This window comes from Oncorhynchus keta, chromosome 35 (assembly GCF_023373465.1).
Source record: "Oncorhynchus keta strain PuntledgeMale-10-30-2019 chromosome 35, Oket_V2, whole genome shotgun sequence".
Lineage (NCBI taxonomy): Eukaryota > Metazoa > Chordata > Actinopteri > Salmoniformes > Salmonidae > Oncorhynchus > Oncorhynchus keta.
In genome coordinates this window covers 44,429,839-44,442,546 of record NC_068455.1, presented here as the reverse complement: position 1 = coordinate 44,442,546, position 12,708 = coordinate 44,429,839, and the positions used below count along the sequence as shown (strand labels likewise).

The following is a 12,708-nucleotide window of genomic DNA, read 5'->3' as shown; positions in this document are numbered from 1 at the left end:
CATTAGCCATGGCAACATTTTATTTTTTGGAATTTTTTAAAATATTTTGTTGACTCAACAATACATAGATCTATCATTCTTGTTTTAGAGGAGAATTAGGCCTATACTGATTAACACCGGACTATATAGTAAAGTAGCTGTGACGACATCAGTCACAGACAGTACTGTACGTCAGGTAACTAACTGTACCTTGCCAAATCATCATTGTGTGAAGACTTGTTCAGGAGATCATCTTTCTCATTGCCCAGTGTAGATTAATGACCATTCATAACCTTTATTTCACCACGTACCACATTCAGCAGCATGTAAACTAACAGGATCTCAATCACTTCAAATCGCCAAGTCCAGTCTAAACGTAGCTCTGAGAAATTGTCGTCCCCATCATTTTATGATCAGCATAGTGATATAACACGCACCTTTTAACCAATTTGTTCCAGTTAAATCTGCATTGTGTGATTTCAACCATGATGGTGGGGATGGACATTTCCCAATAATAACCCAGACTACTACCAGTATACAACAAAGCTTGATTAGTCGTGTTCAGACACGAAAGCAGATCCACAGCTGTAAAGTTTAGTTTCAAACCTATCTGGCACCAGTGAGCATGGAAATGGCACCCCGCTGAAGGCTATTCAAAAACCTGAAGGTGAGATGGGAGCATATGAGGTTACTAAGTCCCAGCTCAGTGCCTGAGAGAGCAGGAAATCTCCAGAGGGAACATCTGACATGTCTGCCAAATGACTTAATTCCCACTCAAAATACATAACCTACAAAAGAGGGAACGGAAATAAATATTTCCCATGACAAGGGAATAATTGTGGGCTCAATTACTTGTGTGAAACACAATCCCTCACAAGCGGGATCCTAAGCACAATATATCATGGAGCCTCAAGTAGGTTCAGGCTGTCACATTGATACTATGCAAACATACTACTGTTAGTCAATGTTGAGTGCAACTAGTCTAGACCATGGAGGAGATGCTTGCCAAGGCAAACCTACTTTGAGTGAGTCAATGTTGAGGCCATGGCATCTTGTCTAGACCATAAACCATGAGAGTAACTTTGGAAATTCAGCACATCAGACAAGAGGTGCACCAACTACAGGCGGCACCACACGGGTCCAGTCTCCTCCTCGCCAGAGGCTGTCTGGAATGCTGGATCATGGGGAGCACCTATCGGAGCGTTCATTTATCTGATTCGCATAGCAGCCAGTCACTTCAGCTCCAGTGGCTTGACAGGTGACACTGATTGAGGTTGGAGCTACAGTGCTGGATGAGTAGCTGGTGGATTGGCCCTTTGCTCTAACAGCCACAACATTCTACCACTCCAGCCAATTGAGACCAATTAGTCTGAAATGGGCACATTGACAAACAACTACAGTGCACCCTGGTATGCAGCTTCTCACTATATTGTTAGAAATAATGAATTAAGTTGTACCACACTGAGATGGCAAAAGAGAATGTTTACTCCCAAGTACGGGACAGTTGAAAAAAAACATCCTGCAATAACAAATCTCAGCCAGATGATGGTGACAGTGCACCAACACAAATATCACATAACCCAGGATCAAAAGGGAACCAGCCTCAAAAGGCCACTCCTTCACCACAAAGTTCAAAAAGCTAACAAAACATAAATGTTACTATTGTGTCTTGGAAGGCTCTACAGCTGTCATACAGATAGGAACACTGTTTACCTTTCTAGTTAACATAAGCTACATCAACATTTCCAGGAAAACAATCTGTGCCACCAAGTCTGATATGAGAGGATCTATGGTGTCTACCTGTAGGTAGAGGGCCTGGTGCCCGGCCAGCGACTCCCCCAAGGGAACCACCACCTTCTCCAGACTGCGCTGGTGGGAGTGGGCCTGGATGTCAGGGCTCTCTTCAGACCGCAGCTCAATGTGGGAGATCAGCAGGTTGGATATGACTTGCTGCACTGACTGCAGAGGAAGACAGTCAGGAGTGAGTTGATAGATTTCTAGGAAGTAGGTAATTTGGGTGATAATCCTACACGATAGTGAACACTATTGAGGTGGAATATCATTTCTGTTCTCTTGTAAATGGTTGAAGTGGTACATCATTATAGAATGCCAGTGCATAATGGCATGTTAGTCCATTTAATACCCTTTTGAAAGCATCATAAGGTCAAAATAATAGTTGTAAACATCCTCAGTGTTGTGGAAGAGGCTGTGCTGCTCACATTTGTGTCTCCACCTGGCGTGGCGCTGAGTGCCAGGATGCGAAACTGTTGAGTCTGGCTCCCCAACTGTCTCACCACCTGAGGAGAGAAGCAGTGACAACATGCTATTATTCCCGCAATTTAACAGTCACTAGAGAATAGATTTAAGGTGTGACAAAAACAATATCTGAGAAACAACATGGCGGTTTGATTGGGGGTATTTTTCTCACAAGGTCTCTCAAACAGGCACCTCTGCTGTTGATAATTATTGCTGCAATCACTAGCACATTAGAGGCTGCTGCCCCATATACATAGAATTGAAATCACTGGCCACTTTAATAAATGGAACACTAGTCACTTTAATAATGTTTACATATTTTGCATTACCCATCTCATATGTATATACTGTATTCTATTCTACTGTATCTTAGTCTATGCCACTGATATTGCTCGCACAAATATTTCATTATATTCCTTTACTTAGATTTGTGTGTATATGTTGTGAAATTGTTAGATATTATTTGTTAGCCATTACTGCACTGTCAGAGCTAGAAACACAAGCATTTCGCTACACCCGCACGCAATAACATCTGCTAAACACGTGTATGCAACCAATAACATATGATTTGATTTGATTTTGAGGACAGCAATGAAAATAAGCATCTTGGCTTTGTGTTTTCTTGTATGCATGTCATCCTGTCACCGGCTGGACAAGCCTATTACTTCTAATCATCTAATAAATTCTATCAATCAATCAATCAATCCCTCCGGTGGTAACTGGAGCCAGTATCAGTTATAGAACAGTGGTGAAATAGCTTACTTCTGGTCTGTAATGGTCATTGACATAAATGTAAAGCTCAACACAAACTACCTTAGTTAAGGCAGAAACATTCTCAGGTATGGTTTTAGATACCTGGCAATAGGCATGATTCCCCAGGGCCTTGTGAGCCTCGTCAATCACCACACACTTGACGTGCAGCGCGGGGCAGGTGGCTCGAGACAGGTCGTTCACCAACACCTGGGGAGTGAGGAAGAAGATGCGCCTGGACCTCCACAGTTCCTGCCTCTGCTGAGCCTGCGTGCTCCCTGGTGGAAAAGGAATGGAAATGTCAGACAAGACATGTTTTATGGCCATGCCATGGCCCTGCTTAAACACGTTTAAGATGCATGTGTGGCAACTTACCTGTCAACTCTGCCATGTGTGTCTGTGGAATACCCATCACTTTGTAGCACGCTTCTATTTGTTGTGCCACCAGTGGTTTTGTTGGTGCCATGAAAACTATCTTTCCAGATGGATACCATCGATAAAAGTTGTACATTACCACAGCAGCAATGAAAGTCTTGCCCAGGCCAGTGGGGAGGCATACCAGCGTATTCTGAAATAAAGCTGCCTCTGATATCTTTAGTTGGTAGTCCCTTAAGGGATAGTTGGTGGGGTAGATCCATACCTTTGCAGAGGAGCTGTCAAGGCCAGGGAAGTCTTTGTAATATGTTGATCCACTTGAGCTTATCTGTGTGAGACAAGTGCTCTCAACATTTGTTGTGTGTTCACTATGTTGTCCAAGGTTTCCATCAATTTGCAAAGACTTTTCCGCCTCATAAACAGCAACTACCATTAAATCATCATCATCTTCATCAGCAGCAGCAACAACCTCCTCGAAATCTCTCACCTCGCTGGCAGCTGTGGACCCCTGATCAAATTCACCCCATAGCGTGTTACGGGGCGCCGGGGGCGGCAAAGTTATACCAGTCGCCCTTTTCTGAGTCTTGACTGAGGCTGCTGTGCTGCCCCTGCTGTTTTGCGTTGCTTTTCGTCGTCCGGAAGACTTCTTTACATTATTCGTTTGACTAATCTTTTGCGGAACAGATGCTCCCCACGTCTGGAACAAAGTCATTTGGTTCACACCACTCATTTTCGCGTGTGGCGTTGATTTTTAGCAAGACGCCAGTTACCAGGCAGCCAAATATTTTTGGACAGCCGTAGCGTTACGAAATTTGCAAAAATAAGTACTTCCGGGGTCGCTCACATATTTTTCAAAATAAACACCAATAGCGACATAACGCAGAAACGACTAATAATAGCTTTGAATATATTAGACATATAGACGAGTTTCCAACGTATAAGGAGATGTTGATATATATTTTAAATTACACATTTCACGAAGTGACTTTCATTTTCACTTGACGTGATTGTGACACCGGAAAAGGAACAAAACTCTTGTTTATTTCCCGCGAACTTTGCCTCGTTACCATAGCAATGGAGGGACGCGAGTGTACTTTCATACTTTTTCAGGTAAAAGCATCTAACTAACTCACTAACTAACTAGCTGGCTGGCAGCGGGGACTGAGTGTGGGTGGGAGGCTTAAGTTACTAGCTAACGTTAACAACGTAACACGATGCGTTCTAGCTGCTAGCTTAATACAGTATTGTAGCTAACTACAGCCTCTGTTGAACAGGGTTGTATTCACAAAATGTATGTAGCTAGCTTTTTATGATCGTGCAGATTCCCTGTATGTGAATGTACTCTGCCAAACGGTCTGGACCTTTATGGCACAGTAGGAAAGTGTACTACAACATGCTCTGTAACATACAGTACAGTCAATTGTTTGTTCATGCCCTAGCTGTACCCTTGCTCTAAAGTCGGGAAGATTATCACAGGAGCCTCCTTCATTTGATGGAAGTGTTTCCATTTGCTTTGGGAATAGAGGCTTCTCCGAAGAGGTGGAATAGTGTGGTCAATGCCATTCTGTATACAACAGACCCTGCCAATAGTTCTGGAGGGACCTAAATGGCAGAGGTGGAAATGTGCTCTCCCAGTTACTGAAGGGTTGTTGGTTCGTAGCTCTAGTTGTCAATTGCGACACTACTACTAGCGAACAAGTTTAACCTCACCAGGTGTTGTAGCCAACACTAACACAGTGGTCACCTCACCCCTTTCCCACAGGCACACGCTCGTGGATATCTGATGAGAAAGGAGATCAACTGCGCACGTTCAGAGTTTGAGGACATTGTGAGAGATATCGATGGAGAAGTGAACCACTTAGAGTGGAAGGGGCACATTATTGCCATTCCTCACTTCAAAGACGTAAGCATTTTAAGGTTTCAAATAACATGTTATTGGATGCATACACACATTCTGCTGATGTTATCGTGGGTGTAGGGAAACTCTTACAGTGCATTCGGAAAGTATTTAGGCCCCTTTACTTTTTCCACATTTCGTTAGTTTGGCCAGGTGGCCAGCTCTGGGAAGAGTCTTGGTGGTTCCAAACTTCTTCCATTTAAGAATGATGGAGGCCACTATGTTCTTAGGGACCTTCAATGCTGCATACATTTTTTTGGTACCCTTCCCCAGATTTGTGCCTCGACACAATCCTGTCTCGGCGCTCCACAGACCATTCTTTCGACCTCAAGGCTTGTTTTTTGCTCTGACATACACTGTCAACTGTGGGACTTTATATAGACAGGTGTGTGCCTTTCCAAATCATGTCCAATCAATTGAATTTACCACAGGTGGACTCCAGTCAAGTTGTAGAAACATCTCAAGGATGATCAATGGAAACGGAATGCACCTTTTGGGTCTCATAGCAAAGGGTCAGAATACTTATGTAAATAAGGTATTTCAGTGTTTTATTTGTGATATATTTTCAAAAATGTCTAAACCTGATTATGCTTTGTTATTGTTTGGAGATTTTGTATTTTAATATTATCCATTCTAGAATAAGGCTGTAACGTAACAAAATGTGGAAAAAGTCTAGGGGTCTGAATACCTTCCGAATGCACTGTATCTTCAACAGTGCAGTAGTAACTAACAATACACAAACAAAAGCAACGTAAAAATATTAGAATGAGCAATGTCAGTGTAATATAAATATATGTACACTACCAGTCAAAAGTTTTAGAACGCCTACTCATTCAAGGGTTTTTCTTTATTATTACTATTTTCTACCTTGTAGAATAATAGGGAATATATCAAAACTTCGACATAACACAAATGGATCATGTAGTAAACAAACACAAATGGATCATGTAGTAAACAAAAAAAAAGTGTATTTGAGATTCTTCAAAGTAGCCACCCTTTGCCTTTGACAGCTTTGCACACTCTTGGAATTAACTCAACCAGCTTCATGAGGAATGCTTTTCTAACGGTCTTGAAGGAGTTCCCACATATGCTGAGCACTTGTTGGCTGCTTTTCCTTCACTCTGCGGTCCAACTCATCCCAAACCATCTCAATTGGGTTGAGGTCGTAACTGAGTCAGGTTTGTAGGCCTCCTTGTCCACACATGCTTTTTCAGTTCTGCCCACAAAATTTCTATAGGATTGAGGTCAGGGCTTTGTGATGGCCACTCCAATACCTTGACTTTGTTGTCCTTGAGCGATTTTGCCACAACTTTGGAAGTATGCTTTGGGTCATTGTCCATTTGGAAGAACCATTTGCCACCAAGCTTTAACTTCCTGACTGATGACTTGAGATGTTGCTTGAATATATCCACATTATTTTCCAGCCTCATGATGCCATCTATTTTGTGAAGTGCACCAGTCCCTCCTGCAGCAAAGCACCCCAACAACATGATGGTGTTCTTCAGCTTGCAGCTGCTGTTCTGGGATTGATTTGCACTTCTCACATCAAAGAACGTTCATCTCTAGGAGACAGAACACGTCTCCTTCCTGAGCAGTATGACGGCTGCGTGGTCCCATGGTGTTTATACTTGCATACTATTGTTTGTACAAATGGACGTGGTACCTTCAGGAATTTGGAAATTGCTGCCAAGGATGAACCAGACTTGTGGAGGTCGACAATTTATTTTCTGAGGTCTTGGTTGATTTCTTTTGATTTCCCCTTGATGTCAAGCAAAGAGGCACTGAGTTTGAAGGTAGGCCTTGAAATACATCCACAGGTACACCTCCAATTGACTCAAATTATGTCAATTAACCTATCAGAAGCTTCAAAAGCCATGCCATCATTTTCTGGAATGTTCCAGGCTATTTAAAGGCACAGTCAACTTAGTGTATGTAAACTTCTGACCAACTGGAATTGTGATACAGTGAATTATAAGTCAAATAATCTGTCTGTAAACAATTGTTGGAAAAAAATACTTTTGTCATGCACAACGTAGATGTCCTAACCGACTTGACAAAACTATAGTTTGTTAACAAGAAATTTGTGGAGTGGTTGAAAAACGAGTTTTAATGTCTCCAACCTAAGTGTATGTAAACTTCCGACTTCAACTGTACCTTCCTCCTGCAGATAACCATTAACTTCTGGTGTAGCCCTAAGCACTCAATATTTCAATAGGATCCCTGATATAATGTAAACATTATAAATGACCCTCTCTCCCTCAGTGACATGACTAAGTATATATCCTATTCTCAGAACCCAAAGGGTGGCTATTTGAAGAATCAAATATAAAATATATTTTGATTTGTTTAACACTGTTTTGGTTACTACATTATTCCATATGTGTTATTTCATAGGTTTGATGTCTTCACTTTTATTCTACAATGTAGAAAATAGTAAAATTAAAGAAAAACTCATGAATGAGTAGGTGTTCTAAAACTTGTGTGTGTGTGTGTAGACATTATGGAGTGACAGTATATGAATAGAAAAGGTGTGTACAGCAGTAGTTATATAGGTTGAGCCTTCACTAGAATACAGTGTGTCTATACATGTGAAGTGGGTAAAACAATATGTAAACATTATTAAAGTGACCAGTGTTCAATGACAGCGTGCAGCAGTCTCTAAGGTGCAGGGCTGAGTACCGGATGGTAGCCTGACTAAAGTTCAGGGCCGGGTACTGGGTGGAGGCCGGCTAGTGGTGACTATTTAACAGTCTGATGGCCTGGAAATAGAAGCTGTTTTTCAACCTCTCGACCCCAGCTTTGATGCACCTGTACTGTGTCCACCGTCTGGTAGCGTGGTGAACAAACCATGGCTCGGGTGGCTGAGGTCCTTGATGAGTTTGCCATTCTCTCGAAGACCGTAAGTTCTGCTTGTCATTTTCTGCACTGTTTGTGTATCTAGTAAATGGTATTGTACTCTACCATACAGGGTGGCCCATCTGGTATCTTCACCAAAAAACATGCGGAAGAAGCACCAGACAGGGGAAGCCATCCTCTGGAGCAGCCAGGGGAGAGAGAAGGGGCACAGCTTATGTCCGATAGGCTAGAACCAGAGAGAGATGACCCCTACAGCCATGGACGGGCATCCATCTCCAGGGGCTCCTCCAGGCCTTCTTCTTGTCCACCTGGGGGTGAGGGGGAGACTGAGGGCAGTCAGGGGGAGCAGCTGGATGGAGGAGGCGTGCTGGAGAGCACAGGGGATACGACCACTGTCTGGAGCAGTCTGGGTCGAGATGGTTGTTTTCAGAAAGGTACGGTGTGCGTGGGTCAAATAAAAGTTTAGTGTGTGTGTGAATCCAAATATGCTTGTTTTTAGAGACTTTATACTCATTGTTTTTGGGGCATGTAAGTTAATGACTTGCTCTGAACGTGTCTGCCTTTTCCCAGGTTCCCAGCAGTGGCGTAGTCTGGCCCAGGACGAGCCCCATACCCCTGAAGCCTTGCAGCTACACAGAAACACTCTGGCCATGGAGATGCTATGGCTTCAACAAGCTATTGCCAGCCGTAAAAAAGTGAAAGCTGTTTTCTCTCATTTTATGTCATTGTCGCATTGTTTTCATTGATTGTGTTGAAGAATAAGACCAATATTCAATGCAAGGTTAACAATTACATTATCTTTCTCTTCTCTCTCTCTCTCTCTCTGTCTCTCTCAGTACCTGTCACTGAAAGAGAGTCTGAATATTTCCTAATGGCAGAGGACCAAGGAGAGGCTGTTTCTCTAAACTGGACATTGATCTGAAGGACTGAATCTTTCCCCATGTTGATAAATGAAATTATGTTAAGATACATGAATAATCATATACCAAATAAATTAATCTAGCTATCCCACACTGGGAGGGGTATAATTAAATGTATTTTTAAAAAATGGGAGGGGGGGATATTTATTCAAGATGTGTATGAGTGGCACAGAGTGAATGTTTGGGGGAAACATATTATGAATAATGTTTATGTTTTGTAACTATCCATTGATGGCGTGGTCAAGTATATTATAGCTATGTTTTTTAATAAGAATAATACTTGCGTTGTTGCTGTCAGTGCTACATGTGATGTTGCTTCACGTCACTGCTATTGTCTTCATTGTTCCATATAACTATGGTGATCTCCATTCTTTTCAAATAAATTACGGGAGAGATTCAAGGGAATTCCTGCTGCCTGTAGTGTAGCTCAGGTGATCCACACAAGCTCGTATTTCCCATTGAGACCACATACTCAATACAATCATTAAAGTGCAGTTATACAATTCAACATACTGTTCTTGTTTGTGTGGATATCGACAACACAAAAGCTGCTTTCTTGACAGCCCATAAAAGGTCAAGCTAGGCAGAATGTTTGAAATGGATGCATGGAAAAGGTACTTCAAGTCAACTCCCAGAGCCAAACCTATTGTAGAGGTGTTGTCCCTGAGCTTTAACTACTGTTTCCGTTGTACATACTACAGAACTAGCATTAGGCTTCACTTGTCAATTCAATGGGTTTTTGAATGTTTTTTTGAAGATTATGCATAAGTTTATGGTTTCTTATTTATTCAGCTTACAACACTGTCCCTTGCTCTCTCTCTGTCTATTGCTCCTGCACTCTCCCTCTTCTTGTCGTTTGTTGCTGCTGATGGTTTTGCCCACAAAGCCAGTCATTGCTGGCCCTGCTGCCATGGCAACCAGGAAATACAGCCACCAGAGATGTGTGTGTGTGTGTGTGTGTGTGTGAGAGAGAGAGAGAGAGAGCAGAGAAAGCGGGAGAGTCCAGAGCTGTGAGAGACCACCACACAGAACACAACAACAGAAGGGGGTCTCACCTAATTCAAACATTTCGACACTCTTCTAGCCTTCTACGGTTTGAGTGCATGAGAGGTGGTGTGTTAGACCCCGAGCAGATGGGGACAAAGACCGCATCTGGTGAAATGGCCTCTAGTGGGTCAGCAACTCTCCTCCTGCCTCTGGTCAAGAGCGTGATGGTCTACAGGAACGGTGACCCCTTCGTGGTTCGTGGTCAACCATCAACAGGTGGCCACCATGGAGGCATTCCTCAATGACGTGACCCACTGCGTCCATACACTAGCCTTGTGAGGACCCTGTACACCCCCCCCGTCAGGCTCACCGGGTCAGGGAGCTGCATGACCTCCAGACCGGGGCCAAGTACGTAGCTGCAGGCTTTGAGAGGTTGAAGCTGGCGTGAGTAGTAGTCTACCAGGCAGAATTATGAATTCTCTGGAAATGGTCTTAATTCTACACCTGTATTGTTCAATGGTCCATTTATTCATGTCGTCCATGTATGTCTACCATGACTTGTGTAAATGCCTAGATACAGTAGGTTACATTATTTTTGTCCAAGTTAACGTTTCCTATGAGATGTAATGCAATTGTGTGCCCAATACACATGAAGCTCGTAAACCATTATGCAAATATTTTATACAGACATGGGTCAAGCGGTCTATGTCTCATTGACGTTGGGGATGACGTGTGAACCCTTGACATGTCTCTTGGTTTCTCCGTACAGTTATTTGAACACAGGGCTGAAGAAGCAGCCTGTACCCAGAGAAGGAGCTCAGGGTAAGGTTCAATATGCTTTTCTGTGTGTGGCGGCTCTCTGTCGGGTCCATTACTCATGAATCCAGGCCTAACCCATCTCGGACTCGCCACTGGAACGCTCCGAGGGGGGTGGTCACACTAACACACCCACTGAAATCAGGTGGATCAGAACCAGTACCAAGACAAATATGTAAATAAACACCATAATAACGTCGATGTTCTGTGCTGTATTCAAGCTGTCACCCGGTGTCTTAGGTAATTGTTGGCCCATTTCAATAGCTCTCTCTTATCATCAGATACATTCACATATCAAAGGAGGATAGGTCTTGATGAGGTAACATTATGCAAAGGACTCTCGGATGTGTCACGGATGCTTGTCATGCAAGGCCATTTCAAGCGCAGCATCTCAATAGCCATTCGAACAATGGAAAGGGCTTGCTTTTTATTCAGTCCAATTGGTTGGATAGCAAGATATGAATGTATTTCATTTTCAGCTGTGGAGTGTGTGTACTGCTTTGGAGCAATATCGTACTCCTAAAAATAATATAAATCTCCATTATCTGACTGGGACCAGAAAGGCCACCATAACGTGCCCATCAGCATTCTTTCTCTACACCACTGAGTTAATATGAAACAGTAGAAAGGCGATTGTGTGACACTTGGGTTGGCACAGATGTTGTTTTGCCACTGTGTTATCAGGGCTCTGAACATGCCTGGGCAGGCCTGATACACAGCCTACAGATGTAGGATCTTAGTTTGAGCCAGTTTGCTACAGCAGGTAAATAATCCTGCAGCAACAGGAAATGTGAATTAGCATGTGGATTATAATTCATGGCCCATTTTTTATTGGGGTTGATACTTTTCTCATTAGGGCAAATCAAGTCTGAAATTTCAAAGTGGAAATGACAAACTTTCTAAAAACCCAACAACCTTTTAAAAACAAGTTTGCATTTCCTGCTGTGCTTGCAACAAAAGAGTAATCAAATTAAGATCCTACACCTGTATGCAGCACTATAGAAACATTATTATCCGTCTGTGGCTAGGTTTAGTTTGAAGTATTGATTTTGTTGTTATATTATGTGGTCAGAAACAAGTGATATTAACAGGGCTTGCCTCAATAGCCTTTGGGCCTAATAGTAAGGTCAGTGGCAATTTTGTGGACGGAGTGGCTATATTGTTTAGTTATTCATTCAAGTGGGCCACTCAATCTGTCTATGTAGATGTGTTATTGGCCAGGATGATGACGTATGTTGCCATGGACACTGCCCTCTGACTGAAGGGTGCGTGGCCCTAAGTGATAACCGCTTATTGTGAACTGTCTGTGGGTGAATGTTCTGTTCTGTAATGAATAAAATTGGTATTTTTACATTTGAGTCATTTAGCAGACGCTCTGATCCAGAGCAACTTACACAAGCATTTAGTCAAGTGCCTTGCTCAAAGGCACAGATGGATTTTTCACCTAGTCGTCTCGAGATTTGAACCAACAACCTTTCAGTTACTGGCCCAACGCTCTTAACCACCTGGTGTTAAATTATATCAAATGGGATAGTTGCTATATTAATGATTGTTTATCAAATTGTATTATTTGGCATTCACTGCTCAGAGGAGGTTGTATTTCTGCCTTGTCTTTTTTTCTGACTCACAAATCTGTCTCGAACTACAGTGCTGTAGTTTATTTGTAATGTATTCTGTTATCTTTTTGTCCTAGGCAATATTACTCCACAGACCGAATGTGTCAGCAAAATGGAGAAAGTATATTCCTCTACCCTGTATCATAAAGTGAGTTTCCCTATTAACCTGCTCACCCATTCATAATCTCAAATAGTACACACATTGCATATAGAAACATACCATTTATTTGTGTGAGTTCCTCTACAGTGTTTTCCC

The 12,708-nt window shown here is 42.5% G+C and overlaps 2 protein-coding genes across 12 annotated transcripts in view; one reads left to right on the top strand and one right to left on the bottom strand.

The window, feature by feature from the left end:
* Window positions 1-4,225, bottom strand: part of fancm (FA complementation group M) — a 74,917-nt gene extending 70,692 nt beyond the window's left edge. For all 9 annotated transcript variants that reach the window (XR_004822366.2, XR_004822367.2, XM_035752721.2 and 6 more), the window contains exons 1-4: window positions 3,361-4,225; window positions 3,091-3,263; window positions 2,199-2,276; window positions 1,780-1,938 (exon numbers count right to left, since the gene is read on the bottom strand). Coding sequence is in view for 7 of the 9 variants with exons in the window: in XM_035752721.2 (XP_035608614.1) it covers window positions 1,780-1,938; window positions 2,199-2,276; window positions 3,091-3,263; window positions 3,361-4,090 (1,140 nt within the window). In the remaining 2 variants the exon portion in view is untranslated. The remainder of the gene's footprint in view (window positions 1-1,779; window positions 1,939-2,198; window positions 2,277-3,090; window positions 3,264-3,360) is intronic.
* A 72-nt stretch (window positions 4,226-4,297) lies between these two features.
* iqcc (IQ motif containing C) lies at window positions 4,298-9,541 on the top strand. 3 transcript variants are annotated; one of them, XM_035752730.2, is made up of 5 exons: window positions 4,298-4,470; window positions 5,123-5,263; window positions 8,226-8,547; window positions 8,684-8,808; window positions 8,950-9,541. In XM_035752730.2, the coding sequence occupies exons 1-5, from the start codon at window positions 4,435-4,437 to the stop codon at window positions 8,983-8,985; spliced, it is 660 nt and encodes a 219-aa protein (XP_035608623.1). In that variant the 5' UTR covers window positions 4,298-4,434; the 3' UTR covers window positions 8,986-9,541. The 3 variants fall into 3 exon arrangements, with proteins under 3 accessions (XP_035608623.1, XP_035608622.1, XP_052353042.1); XM_035752729.2 differs by lacking the exon at window positions 4,298-4,470 and adding an exon at window positions 4,537-5,012; XM_052497082.1 differs by lacking the exons at window positions 4,298-4,470; window positions 5,123-5,263 and adding an exon at window positions 5,371-5,792.
* Window positions 9,542-12,708: the final 3,167 nt, after the last annotated feature.

Coding starts and splice junctions, on each gene's coding strand:
- iqcc (XM_052497082.1), top strand. CDS start 5,463: ATGATGGAGGCCACTATGTTCTTAGGGACCTTCAATGCTGCATACATT. Junction 8,548..8,683: donor AGATGGTTGTTTTCAGAAAG/GTACGGTGTGCG, acceptor GCCTTTTCCCAG/GTTCCCAGCAGTGGCGTAGT. Junction 8,809..8,949: donor CTATTGCCAGCCGTAAAAAA/GTGAAAGCTGTT, acceptor TGTCTCTCTCAG/TACCTGTCACTGAAAGAGAG.